The 19,172-nt window shown below is 41.1% G+C and overlaps 1 protein-coding gene across 4 annotated transcripts; it reads left to right on the top strand.

Annotated features, from left to right (window-relative positions):
- Window positions 1–304: 304 nt before the first annotated feature.
- On the top strand, window positions 305–18,883 carry LOC147115011 (uncharacterized). 4 transcript variants are annotated; one of them, XM_085993215.1, is made up of 5 exons: window positions 305–529; window positions 6,552–6,687; window positions 6,781–6,864; window positions 14,783–14,920; window positions 18,596–18,883. In XM_085993215.1, exons 2-5 carry the CDS (start codon window positions 6,577–6,579, stop codon window positions 18,794–18,796), a joined length of 534 nt encoding a protein of 177 aa, XP_085849341.1. In that variant the 5' UTR covers window positions 305–529; window positions 6,552–6,576; the 3' UTR covers window positions 18,797–18,883. The 4 variants fall into 4 exon arrangements, with proteins under 4 accessions (XP_085849341.1, XP_085849338.1, XP_085849339.1 ...); XM_085993212.1 differs by having other exon boundaries at window positions 6,542–6,687; XM_085993213.1 differs by having other exon boundaries at window positions 6,542–6,687; window positions 18,173–18,883.
- The last annotated feature ends 289 nt before the right edge of the window (window positions 18,884–19,172 follow it).

Below are 19,172 nucleotides of genomic sequence, written 5' to 3'. Positions count from 1 at the left end.
TGTGAGAGAGAGTGAGTGGTGGAGTGTGTGAGTGGTGGAGTGTGAGAGAGAGTGTGAGCGGTGGAGTGTGAGAGAGAGTGTGAGTGGTGGAGTGTGTGAGAGAGTGTGAGTGGTGGAGTGTGTGAGAGAGTGTGAGTGGTGGAGTGTGTGAGAGGTGGTGTGTGTGAGAGAGAGAGTGTGAGTGGTGGTGTGTGTGTGTGTGGTGGTGGTGTGTGTATGTGTGTGAGTGAGAGAGAGAGAGAGAGAGAGAGTGTGCGTGGTGGTGTGTGTGAGAGAGAGTGTGTGAGTGGTGGTGTGTGTGTGTGTGAGTGGTGGAGTGTGTTTGGGAAAAGGTTTTGCCTGTATTTGAATGCTGAAAGTGAAAGTAAAGAGCGAGGAGCGGTAGCGACTCTCGCCCACAGGCGTGCAAGGCGAGGAGGGTCGGAGCTCCGTTCGGCATTCACGAGGAAGACGTGAATCCGGAACAGAGATTTTCGCCATGAGCGGGACTTCCTTCGTTTACGAGTGACCCAGAATAAAATGACAAATGGTAAGTGGAAAAAAGTGCGAGAGAGATACGATGACAGACAGGTGTCTGCGATATACAAGTTAATAATAACAAGCTGCTTTCTCACACACTTTGCCACATGAGTTCGGTGGCCCCGCACTGAAGACAGCAGGAATCCCGCGGGCAGAGACTGAGCTGCAGCAAACACCGGCCAAGGCGCAGCCACGGGCCTTTCCCACGGGAATCCGGCTCATTGGCTGGGGAAGCTGGAGCTGGCTTTCACGGCCATCTGTAAAGGCACCTGGTTGGAAAGGTGCGGCCGGCGCGGACACCTGATCTCCAGTCCCCAGAGTGAACGCGGCTTTACGCCACATTTCGACGCAAAGGGGAAATTCCTAAATTAATCATTCAGATTTCACTAGCATTTAACGAAAGTGGAAACCAGTCGGGAAGGTCCGTCCCTCCCCCTGAACTTCTCCGGGGGGAAAAGACGCCAAGTAGATGAATTCGTACAGGAGAGTAGGAACAATGAAGGACATCATCCAACTGAAGGCAAAGTATTATAGGGATAAAGGGAGGAGAAACCCCGACAAGGTGATTAATGGAAGGCTGAGCAGTTAAGTGAGAATGACACACTAGTTAAGAATAATAAGTTATTTACGCGTTGGCGGTTGTTACAAGGAAGTTGGTGTATAAAATAAAAAGTTGTTTTGGATCTGAAGCCAATGAAGTGGAATAGAAAGGCAAGCGCTTTTTATACCTGATATTTAGAAACGGCGACAGACCTACCGAGAGCATAAGGAATGAGATCGTTGGGTGAATTTAATGAGAATGTTCTAAACAAGCCGCGTTCACTAACATATTGTCAATTTGTTTTGGTTGTGGTGGGTCGCATGTAGAAGAGTAAATCAACAATTAGGCTATTTGAAGAGTTCCAACTAAATAAGAAAAATAAAGTTGAAACTGTGAAACGCAGATGTTACTTGACTAACGGTTTATTCCAGGCAGCCATTCTACATATAAATAAATAGGAATAAACGAGGCACCCAGTGCTCTCCTGTCCCCATATTTAGCGAGAGTTAACGTTAAGGCATCGCGTGGGGTCAGAATTCCTCAGCTCCCTTTGCGTAGCAACGACACAAATGTTTGAGGATTTCCTCTTTGCTCGAGGGAGTTTATTGAGCAGCGAGTTGTTGTGATCCGGAATGCATTCCCTGATCGGGTGGTAGAAGCAGATTCAATAGTAGCGTCCAAAAGAGAATTTGATATATACTTGAAAAGGAAAAAAAAATTGCAGTGTGATGGGGAAAGAGCAGATGAGTGGGACTAATTGGATAGCTCTACCAAAGAGCCAGCATGGGCTGAATGGCCTCTTGTGCTGTGTGATATTTACATAGATTTTTCTAGAAATACTGAACTGAAGAAATCCTCCCAAAAACACATTTATAATGTTGCTACACGGTGTAATTCTTACACTGATGTGTAGGCAGATTTATAGAGGTAATTTTCCAATGTTGTACTCCCAGTAGGGAGCTTCACATTGGAAATTTGAGTGCACACTGCATATGATTTTACGATCATTCTTTGAAACAAGTTCTTTCAAACAACTTTGGCAACTTGGTCCTGACATCTGAAACAGGCATTGAAAACTTGGTAATCTCCATTCCAACTGAAGGACATGTCAACCCATGCAGGATCTCAGTTTCAGGGTACCCATCTAATGTCACATGGTTAGCTCTCCTCCCTGTCCCAGAGTGTCAGTTTACAGCACTTTACAGCACTTTACAGCCTTCCGGACTCAATATCGAGTTCAACAATTTCAGATCATAACCTCGGCCCCTATTACATTTTTACTTATATTTTTTATCCACCCCTTTGTTTTGGCCTTTCCACCCCCCTTTTTTTTCTCTCTCCCACATGGCAGCTGTCTCCCATTCTGCCAGCGCATTTCACACCTAATCTAGAGCTGTCTTTTGTCTCCACTAGTCCTATCACCTCGTCTCGTTTTGAATGCCTCTTAATGTCTCTTCTTTTGTTCTCTCCCAGCCTGGCCTCTTAATCTATTTCATTCCCTGTGCCTCGTTAGTCTTGACAAAGAGTTTTGACCTGAAACGTTGACTCTAATTTCTCTCCACGGATGTTGCCTGGCCTGCTGAGTTTTTCCAGCATTTTCTGTTGTTATTTCGGATTTCCAGCATCTGCAGTATTTTGCTATCGTGTCAGTGTTAAGTACTTGTAGGTCATGTACAGCACAGCCAGATGCAGTGTAGCTCCTTTAACTCCAGCCAGAAATATCCTATAATGCCAGCACGCTCTAATGGACCATTGTGATCTTTTACCAGCCATTGCATTACCTCACTGCATGCAATTGTTTATGTGCCAGATGATGAAAAGTTTTGGGCTTGTACCTACTAACAAGTAGGCTGAGGCTGTGCAAACTAATTTTATATAGGAGCTGTGCAACCTACAGGAAGAAGAGCTTTCATCACATTTAAACTGGATTCAGGTCCATCCAATCCACACGACATACCCAAATTATGAATCATATCTTAATAGTGAACTAATGAAACAGGTTTATTTAATAAGTTCGTGGGAGGTGTTTATTGCCTGGCGCTATGCTAAAGAATTCTGACATTTTAATGCTTCAAACAATCAAGTATTTTGGAAACGACTGCAAGATGGTGGAACACTATCAGATAAACATCTTGGGGAAAAAATTTGTACAAGAATTAGGAGCAGGAGTAGGCCATACAGCCCCTCGAGCCTGCTCCGCCATTCAATAAGATCACAGCTGATCTTCGACCTCAACTCCACTTTCCTGCCCAATCCCCATATCCCTTAATTTCCCTAGAGTCCAAAAATCTATCTATCTTAGCCTTGAATATAATCAATGACTCAGCATCCACAGCCCTCTGAGGTAGAGAATTCCAAAGATTCACAACCCTCTGAGTGAAGAAATTCCTCCTCATCTGAGTCTTAAATGGCTGACCCCTTATCCTGAGACTAAGTCCCCTAGTTCTAGACTCTCAAGCCAGGGGAAATAACTTCTCAGCATCTACCCTGTCGATCTCCCTCAGAATTTTATATGCTTCAATCAGATCACTTCTTATTCTTCTAAACTCCAGAGAGTATAGGCCTAATCTACTCAATCTTTCCACATTGGACAACCCTCTCATCCCAGGAATCAATCTAGTAAACCTTTGTTGCACCGCCTCCAAGGCAAGAATATCCTTCCTCGGATAAGGAGACCAAAACTGTACACAGTACTCCAGGTGTGGTCTCACCAAAGCCCTGTACAGTTGTAGCAAGACTTCCTTACTCTTGTACTTCAACCCCCTTGCAGTAAAGGCCAAATGCTTGCTGTACCTGCATGCTAACTCTCTGTGTTTCCTGTACGAGGACTCCTAAATCTCTCTGAACACCAACATTTAATAGTTTCTCACCATTTAAAAATATTCTATTTTTCTATTCTTCCTACCAAAGTAAATAACCTCACATTTCCCCACATTATACTGCATCTGCCACCTTATTGCCCACTCACCTTAACTGTCTATATCCCTAAGCTCCTTGTGTCCTCCTCATAGTTTACTTTCCCACCTAGCTTTGTATCATCAGCAAACTTGGATACATTACACTCAGTCCCTCCATCTAAGTCATTAATATAGATTGTAAATAGCTGAGGACCAAGCACTGATCCTTGCGGGACCCCACTAGTTACAGCTTGCCAACCTGAAAATGATCCTTTTATCCCTACTCTTTGTTTTCTGTCTGTTAACCAATCCTCTATCCATGCTAACATATTGCCCCCAACCCCATGGACCCATGCGTAACAATCTTTTATGTGGCACTTTATCAAATGCCTTTTGGAAATCCAAATCTACTACATCCATTGGTTCCCCTTTATCTACCCTGCTAGTTACATCCTAAAATGCTAATAAATTTGTTGAACATGATTTCCCTTTCATATTATGATTTTCTAAGTGCCTTGTTATCACTTCCTTAATAATGGATTCCAGCATTTTCCTGACGACTGATAGGCTAACTGGCCTGTAGTTCCCTGTTGTCTCTGTCCCTCCTTTCTTGAATAGCAGGGTTACATTTGCTACTTTCCAATCCTCTGGGACCGTTCTAGAATCTAGGGAATTTTGGAAGATCATAACCAATGCATGCACTATCTTTGCAGCCACCTCTTTTAGAACCCTAGGATGTAGGCCATCAGGTCCATTTTAGTCCCATTTTAGTTTCTCAAGTACTTTTTCTTTACTGATCTTCATTACTTTATGTTCCTCACTCTCATTAGCCCCTTGGTTCCCCACTATCTTTGGTATGCTGTTTGTGTCTTCTACTGTGAAGAAAGATACAAAATATTTGTTTAAAATCTCTGCCATTTCCATATTCCCCATTATAATTTCTCCTGTCTCAGCCTCTAAGGGACAAATGCTTACTTTTGCTACTCTTTTCCTTTTTACATACTTGTAGAAGCTCTTACACTCTGTTTTTATATGTCTTGCTAGTTTACTCTCGTATTCTATTTTCTCCCTTTTTATCAATTTTTTGGTCATCCTTTGCTGGTTTCTAAAGGTCTCCTAATCCGTAGGCTTACTACTATTCTTCGCAACATTATAAGCCTCTTTTAATCTAATACTATCCTTAACTTCTTCAGTTAGCCATGGATGGATCACTTTTCCCGTGGAGTATTTATTTCTCAATAGATTTGAAGCTTCATTTGCAGGCTAACCATTCTACTCCACCACAAATGCTGTTGAAGGCTGGACATAATCGATGTGAGAAGTGTAATTCTTCTTTAACTTCTATGGTAATGTTTTCATAGTGAATGTTGCTACCAAGTTAGATGAACTAAATGATGCATTTAGTGATGTAATTGCTTACTTAGAAACAAAAGGGCTGACAGAGTCTGATGATGGACATGCATTGCTTTTGTCTTGGGCTAGTTGAATGTTATTTAAACTTAAGTGTGTTCTTTCGATAAGGGTTTTTGACATGCTATTAATTTTCAGGAAAAATAACCATGGGTCGTATATTCCGATGCCTACAGGTGTGTACGCACTGTGTAAACACCCGTAGGGACATCGGAAATGCCGGTTTCAGGCATGTGAAGCGCATGCGCTGAAAACCGGCATTTCAGATCTGTCAAGAATGCCCAGATCGGACGCCTACCCTCTGCGGAGGGAGAGTTCTGCTTTCTGGAGAACCTCCGCCCGCAGAAACCCCTTAGAAATCTTACGCATGGCAAAAGCAGGCGTAAGGCCTGCTTTTACCAGCATAAGAGTTGAAAAACGTTTTTAAAAATAATAATTTTTCACTCATCATTTAAAAATACTTTTTAAAAAAGGTAAGTTTATTTTTAGCCCCGTAAAAAACTTTAATTTTTTTCAAAAAATTTAATTTTTGTTTAAAATATTTAATTTATTGTAATTTTGACTCATTTTTAAAAAGTGATTTTTAAACATTTATTTAATGTTTTAAGGTGTTTTTGGGGTGATCTCCATTCATATATTTGACATGTCTATCTGTCAAGTGTATGAAGGGAGATTCCCTTCTCCTAGTGGCTCCCCATGGCCCACGTGATCCCAGGGATGCTTGCGAACCGCATGCGCCTCTGGGATATGTGGGCCCTGCGCATTTCGAGTTGGAGAGGCCCAGCATCGGAAGTGTCCGGACCTTGGGAGCCCTCAGGTAAGTCAGTAGATTTTTCCAGATTGGAGACCTCCGCACGCAGGAAGCCTCCGATCGGAAAATACGGCCCCATATCATCAGAGTAACACAAAGATATCACCAATGCGACTTGCAGCCAGTGACCTTCTGTTGTTGGGCTCATTCTGTCCATAACTACGTTGAAATATTCTGGGGCCATAAGGCATTCTAGATGAAATCTGACAATGTAAAATTTTTAATACGAATATAGCTAATGGTGTCAATGTGCAGCAGCTTGTACATATATGTTCAGTGTAAGAAAAAAGCATGAGCACAACTAAATGTTCTCAACTCAACAAGGTTATAATCACATTTTGAGTGCTGTTTACTGTAATTCAGTTTTCTTTAGGTCTATCCTTGGTATACCTTCCCTGATGATTCTTCTGATCCCAAACATTGTACTCTCTTGTCAGAACAGAAACTTAAATATGACAGAAGTAATGAATGATTTCCAGTATGTCATATTTCAAGACTTGCAAAGCTTGGTAAGGAACAACAAAATTAGATGGTGAATTTAGCTTGTTAAAAATGTTGAAAGTGTTTGAACATTATGCACTGAATACCTGTTTTTTCTCTAGTTAGCACGTTTGGATTCCTACAGTTATAATAACAACTACAGCAAACCACAGAAATCAAAACCTTCTCTTTGCATTGATGGGAAGGTAAGCTGATTTCTGCTGTGCATTTTGGATCTAACTTCCATAAATAAATCAGTGCAGAAATGATCAGTCATTGCTCTTTTTGTGCACTTAGTTTTTTGTATCTGAAGAAAACTTTATGGGAACTGTAGTGATCAATAGCATGTCATTCTATAGTGGACACTAGGTGGAGCCGTATATAGCTGTATGTATATAAGACTACACTACCCAGCTGTATAGATATTAAGACTACATTACCCATGAGGCACTAGGCTACCCACAAGGCAACAGTCAAGATGGCAGCCTGCACACAGGAGCACACAGGCTGCATCTCTACAGATACTGTACCTAGAGAACGTGTACTGAATAAATGACTAGCTAGAAGCTAGCTGTGTTCATAATAAGAATGTCTAGTTATTAATGAACATAACATGGTACCAGGGTGGTGAAGATCTGCTGAAAATTGTGAAAAGCGACATGGAGAATTTGAAGCCACCAGAGCGTTTGAATCTCAAGGGAAATGTCGACTACAATTGGCGGATTTTTAAACAACAATTCGAACTCTACATTGCAGCCATCAGATTCGGTACGAAGCCAGACGCAAGGAAGATAGCGTTGCTGCTTACGGTTGCAGGCCCACAGGCGATAGAGGTATTTAATACATTTGTATTTAATCCAGCGGAGAACAGAGACAAATTAGACGATGTGCTACAGAAATTTGATGCACATTGTTCTCCCAAAAAGAATGAGACGTATGAAAGATACATCTTCCGTTCTCGGACACAGCAACAAAATGAGACTTTTGATAGCTTTATAACTGATCTGAAACTGAAAGCACAGACATGTAATTTCTCTGAGCTCAAAGCATCCATGATTCGTGACCAGATTGTGTTTGGTATTCATGATAAAAAAGTCAGGGAACGTCTGTTGAGAGAAACCGAACTAAATTTGGAAAATGCGGTAAAAATATGCCAAGCCAGCGAGCTAGCTCGAAAGCACGCGCAGACTTTCAGTGAAATCAATAATGAAAAGCAATCGGAGGATGAAATTTTTAATTGTAAACACTGTGGTTACAAACACCAGTTAAGACAATGCCCAGCGTTTGGAAAAATGTGCACAAAGTGTAATGGAAAGAATCACTTTGCCAAACAATGCTTTTTAAAAGTACAAACTAAGAAAGGGCAACGAGTTAATGTAATTGAGGACACTGATTTAAGTGAGACATTTTTTGTAGGAGTGGTGTCATGTGACAATATCAAAAAGGATACAGAAAATGTGCAGCCCTCAGAAATGGACAATGCTGAACATAAAGTTAATGCAGTAAAAGAGGACAAATGGATGATCCCACTGCAGGTAAATGGAGCATTAGTTACCTTGAAACTAGACACTGGGGCAAAAGCAAACTTAATCAGTATGAGTGACATTAACAATATGAAAGAAAAGCCCAAAATACAGAAAAAGTCAGTACTACTGAAGGACTATAATGGACAGAAAATAGATAGCTTAGGTGTATGCAGACTTAAAGTGACAGTCAAAGACAAAGTGTGTCATCTCATGTTTTCTGTTGTGGCTGAAAGGCTTGATTCACTACTGGGTGACAAAGCTTGTGAGGACTTAGAACTGGTCAAAAGAGTCTACCGTATAAACTGTGCCATAAGCAGACCAGATGACTCGGATTCTGTAGTGAATAATTTCCAGGATGTGTTCAAAGGATTTGGAGTTCTACCATTCACTTACAAGATCCAGCTAAAGCAGGATGCTCAGCCAGTGGTACATGCTCCACAAAGAGTTCCAGCACCCCTGCGTGACTGGCTCAAGAATGAACTGGACAGAATGACCACACTAGGAGTCATCAGGAAAGTCGAAGAGCCAACAGACTGGGTTAACTCCATGGTATGTGTAAAGAAAAAGAACAATGATCTAAGAATATGCATGGATCCAAAGGACTTAAATGCAAACATAAAACGTGAACACTACCAGATTCCCAAGTGAGAAGAAATCACCAGTGAAATGTCAGGTGCCAGATACTTTACAAAGCTCGATGCCTCACAAGGATTTTGGCAACTAAAACTGGATGAAGAGAGCACCAAATACTGTACCTTCAACACACCATTTGGCAGGTATTGTTTCCTCAGAATGCCTTTCGGGATAATATCTGCATCTGAAATCTTTCATAGAGCGATGGAACACATAATTGAAGGTCTGGAAGGAGTTCGGGTCTATGTTGATGACATCATCATCTGGGGCTCCACACTGAAAGAACACAATGAGAGACTGACTAAAGTGCTACAGAGCATACGCCGGAATGGGCTGAAGCTCAACAAAGCCAAGTGTCAGTTTGGCGTCCAGGAAGTCACTTTCCTAGGAGATAATCTATCTGGTAAAGGAATAGAGCAAGATATGGAAAAAATAAATGCCATACTCAAAATGCCCCGACTCACTGACAAAAAAGGAGTGCTATGCATCATGGGGATGATAAACTTCATTGGAAAGTTCATTCCTAACTTGTCAGCCAAGACAGCCTGTCTGCGAGACCTGCTACATAAAACAAATGAGTTCGCATGAACAGAAAGACATGAACAAGAGTGGATAAATCTCAAAACAGTGCTGACAACCACACCTGTACTCACCTTCTTTGACCCAACAAAAAGAAAGTGTCAACGGATGCATCAAAAGATGGCCTAGGTGCGGTCTTGCTACAAGCAGAGGGTGAAGATTGGAAGCCTGTTGCCTATGCCTCCAGGTCTATGACTGATACTGTGTATCGATACGCCCAGATTGAAAAGGAATGTCTAGGCTTGGTAGTTGGACTAGAAAAGTTTCATGGCTACATATATGGACTTCCCACCTTCACAGTTGAGACAGACCACAGCCCACTGGTTGCCATCATAAAAAAGAACCTGAATAAGATGTCTCCAAGGATTCAACGACTCATGATGAAGCTGCAAAGATATGTCTTTGAACTGATCTACACACCAGGCAAATACATGGTGTTAGCAGATGCACTATCCCGAGCACCCACAATGAGTCATGTGAGCTCTACTGAAGAAGACGTGGATGTTCATGTGAGTATGGTCACTGCTGCGCTGCCCGTGTCAGACACAAAATCATAGCAAATAGCAGAAGAAACATTAAAAGATACAGTATTACAAACAGTAATAGAGAACATTCATCATGGTTGGCCAAAAGGTTCCTGTCCAAAATATTTTCACATAAGGTCAGAATTGAGTGTCGCAAGTGGACTATCACTAAAACAGAACAGAATAGTCATTCCACAGGCTCTACGTCAAGACATGCTCAAAAGGATTCATGAGGGACACCTCGGAATTGAAAAATGCAAAAGGAGAGCAAGAGATACTGCTTATTGGCCTGGCATAAATAAGGACATTGAGAACATGATAGGCAAATGTGAGACATGTCAGAAACACCAAAACAAACAAGCAAAGGAACCAATGATAGTAGCTGACATACCAACAGCACCATGGCAAAAGGTTGGTATGGACCTTTTTCATTTAAATGGTAAAGACTATTTAATAGTGATTGACTACTATTCTAACTATCCTGAGATGGCGCTGCTCTCAAGCACCACAGCAAGCAGTGTCCTAATGCATGTGAAATCCATCTTCGCCAGACATGGAATTCCCAGGATTGCCGTTAGCGACAATGGTCCGTGCTTCAACTGTAAGGAGTGGCAACAGTTTGCAGCACATTATGACTTTCAGCACATCACATCCAGTCCTTTGTATGCTCAGTCAAATGGTAAGGCAGAGAAAGGTGTTCAAGTTCTCAAGCAGCTACTGAAGAAAGTGACAGAAAGCAAGTCTGATCCTTATCTCGCCCTGCTGAGCTACCGAGCCTCACCTTTAGACTGTGGTTCTTCACCTGCTGAACTACGAATGGGTCGCAGGTTGCGCACCACGCTACCCTGCTGTGCAAAAGAACAGCAAAGTGAGGAACTGAGACAGAGACTTCAACTGTTAAAGCTGAAACAGAAATCATACTATGACAAGTCATCCAAAACTCTAAAACCATTGACAAAGGATGATGTTGTCAGGATTGAGGATCCAGATGCATGTAACAGGAAAGCTACAGTTCTTGAGGAAGTAGGACCAAGGTCATACACTGTGAGAACTGAGGAAGGACAGATTCTCAGGAGGAACTGCCGTTCCCATCTAAAAACACAAGAGACTATTCAAGACCAGATTGATGACAATGCCGCAACTGCATCTTGTCATTCACCGCCAGAACAATCTCATGAAGACACATCAGACTTACCCGTGTTGAGAAGATCCACACGTGAAGTAAAAAAGCCTGATAGACTTAATCTTTGAGTACAATGTAAAGCTTTGAAAATGTGTTGACTGTTTTGAAAATGTTTATGTTTATAGAGCACTAACAAAAGTGTTACTGATATTATCTTTATTGTTTTCTTGAAAGTTGATTGATATTGATTTTGTTAAACCTCAAAGAAAGGGGGATGTAGTGATCAATAGCATGTCATTCTATAGTGGACACTAGGTGGAGCCGTAGAGCTGTATATAGCTGTATGTATATAAGACTACACTACCCAGCTGTATAGATATTAAGACTACATTACCCATGAGGCACTAGGCTACCCACAAGGCAACAGTCAAGATGGCAGCCGGAGCACACAGGCTGCATCTCTACAGATACTGTACCTAGAGAACTTGTACTGAATAAATGACTAGCTAGAAGCTAGCTGTGTTCATAATAAGAATGTCTAGTTATTAATGAACATAACAGGAACGATAGTCTAACAGGTTAGAGTTTGATATTAAAAGGTGGTTTAATGGGTAGTAGAATTCCTAATATTATAATCTAACAATTAAAAATATAGATACATTTACAGATAAATTCATTAATAAACCTACAATTAGTATTTCACAATATATGTGTGTGGACGTCATCATGCATCAGTCAGATTGAATACATTGATACATGGTGATGTTAAAAGTATTTAAATGCTTGGTATTCAGTGATGTCAGAGTATTTAGATGCTGTAACCTCATTTTGAGTTCAGATAAAATTATTAAAAAACTTGAGGCTCTCCCAATGGCCCAGCTGCTTAAGGCCAGTCTGTGTTGAGCTAGCTAATCTCAACCAAGGTGGGGATATGAATGCTACAGTTTACTAAGTTTCCTGGTTTAGGAATGGGCAAATTGACCAGGATTTCCTTTCCTGATTGTTATCCAGCATCCTGTACTGAAAGTGCCCATTGTGGATGTTGAGTGAAGACAGGATTGGACCTAAATTTTATGCTGTAGTGTAGTGTTGTCAAGTAGCATGTCATCACTGACTATCTAGGCTCACACATGAGGAATGGTTACTTGGATTGATTTTTCTCTGCATCCCTGCCCCGCAGTGTGCCAACCATTCACTGCCTCTACAACTGGGAGTCACCCTCCCATGTATTTTCTGATCTCTTCCCCCACCGGCCCCCCAATCCCACCCTGAATATAGCTCTGACATTGCAAGTTAAATTTGCAACACTGAATATTTAACTTAATTGCCCCCATGATTACTGGTGGCACCCACTAATCCGCAGTCTGCACTGTCCCGTCATCCTCCACACCAATGTGGAGCGCTTCTGCACAAGTTGTACAAGTCGTACAAGTCTGTACAGTTCTATCAATTACAACTCTTGTAGAAGCCTTTGTCTTGTCGTAGTGCTCCTCAGCTGTTGTTCTTGCAACTCACATTGATGTCATGATCCATGGTAGCAGAGAGGATAATATCACCCACAAGCCATCTGATTACTTTAGATTCTTCAGATGAGAGAAGGCATAATTCCTGAGATTAGTTTCATAGCCACTCCCAGAAAATGTGACATTGACTTGCAGAATTCTTGCATCTGGTCACACAAGATCTGTGCATTCAGCGAGTGGTGACCCTTTCCATTTAAAAGGTTTAGTGGGTTTACTACAGGCACTCACAATGCTATGTGGGTGCATTCTCTTTCACCCTGTGTAATTTACTCTTCTCACACAGAGCTCTTCACTAAGATCTCTCTCAAATCTACATGACCTGTAAATTATTTGGGGGGGCGGCAGGGTAATATATTATGGGATACATGTTCCTCAAATGCTGCCCTCCCTTCCTCTATCCTGTATTGCTGCTCCTCCATTAAAATAACTCAAGGAGATGTTAGTTGGGAGTCCCATAATGATAACTCAGAATCTCTTACTTTGTGGGTGTCAAAATTTCCCGCCCCTCCGGCTGAGTCAGTTCTGCCCTGGTTCTTAGCAAAAACCCTTCCATCTGAAAGCTCGCTTGGACGTCCAGCATTCAGTTTGTATTACTGTTCCAGGCTGTAGCACTGTAGGAAGTAAAGCACTTCAGTCAGTTTCTGCTGATTTTGACAACAGGTATGCATCTTTGATCTCATTGTGAATTGGTCATGGTGCAAACAAAGGGTCTGGATTTGCAGACACGATGCAAAGCAGTTAATTTTGCAAATTACGCCAAGGGGAACTGTGGATTCAGAGGAGCCAGCCAATGTCTTACAAAGGAAGCTTGACAGGACATGCACCTGGCTAAAATGAACTTCAAGATCAACAAATGCAAGACGTTGCATATTGGAATTAAAAATAGGTGGCATATGTATTCCATGGATAAGATAGAACTTGCCCTGGGGAAGTTGAAGACCTAGGATTAGTGCTTGACTTGTGGATCACCATATTCAAACAATGTGTACTGGTAATAAATAAAGTGAATAGGATGCTTGGGTATTCTGCTAAACCGATTAAGTTTAACCCCTCCCAACCAGAAGTGAAACATAAAATATACGGTGCTCTGTTTAGGCCATACCTGGAATACAGTGTACAGCTGCAGGAGTTCCTCGGGGCAATAAAGTTCCTCAGATAATAAAGCAATCCGTGCCCGCATGCAGCAAGACCTGGACAACATTCAGACTTGGGTTGATGAGTGGCAAGTAACATTTGGGTCACACAAGTGCCAGGCAATGACTATCTCCAACAAAAGAGAGTCTCACCACCTCCCCTTGACATGCAAAGGGATTACCATCATCGAATCTTCCCACAATCAACATCCTGGGGGTCGCCATTGACCAGAACCTTAACTGAACGAACCACATAAATACTGTGGCTACAAGAACAGGTCAGAGGCTGGGTAGGTATTCTGTGGCGAATGACTCGCATCCTGACTCCCCAAAGCCTTTCCACCATCTACAAGGCACAAGTCAGGAGTGTGATGGAATACTCTCCACTTGCCTGGATGAATGCAGCTCCAACATGACTCAAGAAGCTCGACACCATCCAGGACAAAGCAAGCCCGCTTGATTGGCACCCCATCCACCACCTTAAACATTCACTTTCCCCACCATTGGCGTACCCTGGTAGCAGTGAATACCATCTACAAGATGCACAGACTTCTTCGGCAGCACCTCCCAAACCCATGACCGCTACCACCTAGAAGGACAAAGGAAGCCGGCGCATGGGAACACCACCACTCCAAGTTCCCCTCCTAGACACACACCATCTAGAAAATATATCGCCGTACCTTCATCGTCGCTGGGTCAAAATCCTGGAACTCCCTACCTAACAGCACTGTGGGAGTACCTTCACCTCACTGACTGCAGCGGTTCAAGAAGGCAGCTCACCACCAATTTCTCGAGGGCAATTAGGGATGGGCAATGAATGCCGGCCTTCCCAGCAACGCCCACATCCCATGAATGATTTTTTTTTTTTTAAATTCTGGAAAGATGAAACCAAAATGGACCAAAGGACCACCTTCATCCAAGCACCTTGTGATCCCACAACTACATAGCTCTACAGTAGTTAGTCCGGACAAACATCTGAATTGTTATACCACTTAGTAATAGCCTTTGTCTCTCACTATTTATTTTCATAGTGTGAAAGACTAACAAACTATATTCTAAAAAAATGTTGTGCTTTTATTCTAGGAAATTCAGTCAGTCCAGCACTTGACATGCTCTGTATTTTATATTGCTAAACACAATAACTTTGATTTTAATCGGGAGATAACAACCTTATCCAGGAAAACTGAAAAAACATTGAAATGCAGTTGCAAAAGTCAAAAGGTATGTCAGCAAGATTTGGTTACATCACATTTTATTATATTTACTTAAGTTTTATTAAAACTAAAAAGATGGAGACCAAGAATGTGCACAGCTATACTCTGTACCAGAGATGCATTGCTTAACATGGTTAAATATTTTTAAATTCTGGATTCTTTGTGCCACATTTACAGCATAAGAACTTTTAGCCACAGAAAAAGGCCATTTGATGCAAACAAACCTCTTCTTAATAGAAGATCTAAACCTACCTGCCTTCCCACTATATCTCCCACTCCTCCTCTCTTTGAAAATGCATCCAATTGTCTCTTGAACCAATTTATATTATTCAACAGTCTTCAACGTGTCAGCTTAACTCAGTTAGTACTACTTTCATTTCTGAGTCAGAAGGTCATGGGCTCAAGCCCCAATCGAGGACTGGGGCACATAAGAGGTCATTTTCCAACTTTATGCTCCTGACAAATTAACAGCCAGAAAACCGTACAGCTCATCTGCCCAGATTTCCAACGTGCTTCTGATTAATGAGCCTGGGAGTGTGAAATTGGAAATGACCTCTATCTAGGTTAACAGTCCAATGCAGTACTGAGGAAGTGCTGCATTGTCAAAGATGACACCGTTTGGATGTGATATTAAACTGCGGTTCCATCTGGTGGTACAGGTGGACGTTAACGATCCCATGACACTATTCAGAGAAGAGCAAGGAGTTCTTCTGCTGATAAATGTTCTTTTCTTAATTAATACTACCAAAAATAGAATAACTACTTCCAATTCATCTCATTGCACACAGCAAGATCCCACAAAAAGCAATGTAGCTGTCACATTTGCCTACCTAACACTTGCGGTACTTAAAGTGTAAAGTGTTTTGAGATGTTTCTGTGAGATGTGATAATGCGCTACATAAATACAAGTCTTTATTCCACAACTCTTATTACCCTTCTGATGAAGAAAGTTCTCCCTGATTTCCACAGTGAGCGCTTTCCCAGGATCAATTTGGTCAATTCACTTCATAATCTTGAAAACATGAGTTAGATCGTCTTGAAGTCTCTTTTTTTGCCCAAAGAAAATAAACCCAACATCCTTAAATTTTCTATATAACTTCAAATTCCTGTTACTCACTTGGGTATAATTTCCTTTGAGAGAATACACTTCCTATGATTAGGTGACAATAAATGCATACTATTATCCAGATGGTGTCTGATCAATGCCACGCTATCACTATACAACCTGTTTTGATTTGTACTCTGCTAATGAAACTCTTTAATTCCTCTTTATACTGAAGCTGTGTACTGTACTGATTGGGTTTTATTGATTTATCCACAATAACCATTCGATTTGTCTCCTAATCAATACAGCATATCACTCTGTTTTAACAATTATCACCTCTTTGGTTCCTTGTTCTCATACTAATTATTGTATACTATGGTACTGCACTAGCAATCCAAAGGTTGAGAGTTCAAATCCCACCATGGTAAATTGAGAATTCTGGTAATCTGGAAAAGTGACCATGAAAGGATTTGTAAAAGGATTCTTGTAAAAACTCAACTGTTTCATTAATGTTCTTTAATCTGTCACCTCTACCTGGTCTCGCCTCCATGTGATTCCAGTCCCATCATACTGTGTCTAGTTGCCCATGCCTGACTAGTAAAGCCCTCTGCCTAGATCATCCCAACAACAAATATTAAGAAAACTATCATCCCACCTATTTGTACCCCAGGTATGAATCAGCTGAGACTTTAGTATCTTTGGACAAGAAAAATCAGTAAGCGCACCTGTGATCACTATCCACTGACCTCTGCATCCCTGCCTGAGACCACCTAACTGGGGACACTGAAGCCATGCTCTTGATCGTGCCTCACTCATGCTGGCTGATTATTATAACAGCATTAATACTGTTACTATATCTATGCACATAACTTATTACAAAACTCTCTGGTGTTTGTATTTTTCAAATTAGGTATGCTTCCAAATTATTTCTGTAAATTTCCAGGCTTTCATATTATCAAGTATAATTGCAGAAATGTAGACATGTGATATTCTTCATTGGCAGTATTTTCAGAAAAGTGAAAATAATTTGATCATGTGTATATATTTTACACTTCTCTAAAAGTGCTTCTGTTAATATTAAATATCTTGTGGCCTAAATTCATGGCCCTCCGCCAAACATCTGGTGGGAGTGTGTTGGAAGTGCACAAGCAAGGCCTAGGCCCGGAGATGTCATGTCCTGGCCTTTCCTGGAAACTTTCAATGGGGTCTTGTTATGGATGGAACATTTGCCCAACAAAGGGTCTTGGTTGTGGCCTGGACCCACAAAGAACAGAAAAACTTTGCCCAAATTTATCGTCCCCCCTTATAAAGGGGACCAATGTTCACTGGCAAGGAATCATTTCAGGGGTTCATTTCCTTCCCCAGATCCTGGACCCTATTTTCAGCCTCCTCTGGTAGACAGGAGCCCAAGGTGCACCACTATTTAAATCAGGTGACTTCCCCCAATCCTGCACACTTTGGCAGGGTCAGCGCTGGAGATCACTGACTGGCAGATGCTGGCACTTATTCCAGGATCAAATTGACAAATGTGCTGACAGATTTTTGGGGCCCTTCTGACTATCCCATTTAAGTGGTTTGTACAGTACAATACATTACTAAAGTTTTCATTTTAAATATAATAGTCGCTGATAATCTGTTGCCATTATTATAGTAAGAAATTTACTGGTTCTGATATTAGTGTCGGAATCCTTAAAGCATTTGTATGAATCCTTTATCCCCTATTTTAACAGATGCTAACCTGCTTAAAATAAATGGATTAATACCTCCATTTAAAATATGGACAAAGCATAATATTATAAATAGTAATCTCTGGGCTTCAATTATCACAGCTGAATTTGAATTGACAGTATACCTTTTTAAGTGCAATAAAACAAAATTGTATTTTTATTTGCATGTTTAAGCATGCATTAACAAAGTATATGGTTATACCAGAAAATGCTGGAAACACTCAGCAGGTCAGGCAGCATCCGGGGAGAGAGAAAAACAGAGTTAACGTTTCCGGTCAATGACGAAGGGTCTCAGACCTGAAACGTCAACTCTGTTTCTCTCTCCACGGATGCTGCCTGACCTGCTGAGTGTTTCCAGCATTTTCTGTTGTTACTTCTTTATGCCTATACCTGTGTGGTATGTTTTAACTAAAAGTAGTAATAATTAAAATAAATGTTTTTATTATTGGGATGTTCGGGTCTAATCTCTCTGTTCACATTTTGACAGCAACGCAGAAAAAATGGCAACAGGAAACCAAAGATGTCAACCAAAACAGTAGCCAAGAGCAAGACAAAATGCCCACAAAAGAAGTTCCTAAGAATAAAAGAAAAAGTTTCAGACTTAAACTTATGCTGGGGAAAAATATTTAAGTTCACAAAAATCTGATTAACTTTTATTATAACATTTGTGTTAATCATGAAGAGAATACCTCTTCAATGTAAGCATCTGTGTTGATGGCTACATGCTGGTTTATGGTTCATCAAGCATGATAGCAGTGCAGGTTTGAACTGCACACATCCGTGCAATCTCTATTGGTACGACCATTGCATTATTGAAGGTCGGTGTAGTAAATGCAAGTCCATGTCCTAGTTGATCAGACATCAGTCTTTCGGATGAGACGTTAAACGGAGGCCTCATTTTCTCTTTCAGGTTGACATAAAAGATTCCATGGCACTATTCAAAGAGGAGCGAGGGAGTTCTCTCGCTGTCTCATTGCTGTTTGTGGGACTTTGCTGTGGACAAATTGGCTGCCACAATTCCCTACATTACAATAGTGACTACACTTTAAGTGTTTTTCATCAGCTGTGCAGCACTTTGGGACATCTTGAGGTCATTAAAGGCGCTATATAAATGCAAATTCTTTCTTTCAACATTGTAACACCAGTTTTGACCAATTTACACACTTTAAAGAGGAGTGTGTAAAAAAAAAAAAGAAAATGGCCATGGTCCATATGGCTTCTTATTTATTTAATTTTTGTTCCTACAACTCATTGTCTTCAAATAAAGAGATGATTTTTCTATGTAGAAATATCAGAAACCATGTTTGCCATAAATACCTTTTGAAATTGCAGAAGCTGCATAAAAATGAGTTCAACTAGTTAAATATATCTTCTATTAAGTAACAGTTCAGCTGATTCTACCAATGTTGCAACTTGTTTTCTTTGTGGTTTAAGAGGGCAGACCTGTTTGTTTCCTAACAGGTGCACAGACAAGTGAGAATCTCAGA

This window comes from Somniosus microcephalus, chromosome 7, assembly GCF_052327205.1.
Source record: "Somniosus microcephalus isolate GS21.2 chromosome 7, FLI_Smic_1.0, whole genome shotgun sequence".
NCBI lineage: Eukaryota > Metazoa > Chordata > Chondrichthyes > Squaliformes > Somniosidae > Somniosus > Somniosus microcephalus.
The sequence above is the reverse complement of the archived record's forward strand: the minus strand, read 5'-3'. Positions and strand labels throughout refer to the sequence as shown.

Excerpts from the sequence above, each read along its gene's own strand:
- LOC147115011 (XM_085993212.1), top strand. Across the intron at positions 6,865-14,782 it reads CTCTTTGCATTGATGGGAAG|GAAATTCAGTCAGTCCAGCA; the intron begins GTAAGCTGATTT and ends CTTTTATTCTAG. Across the intron at positions 14,921-18,595 it reads GCAGTTGCAAAAGTCAAAAG|GTTGACATAAAAGATTCCAT; the intron begins GTATGTCAGCAA and ends TTTCTCTTTCAG.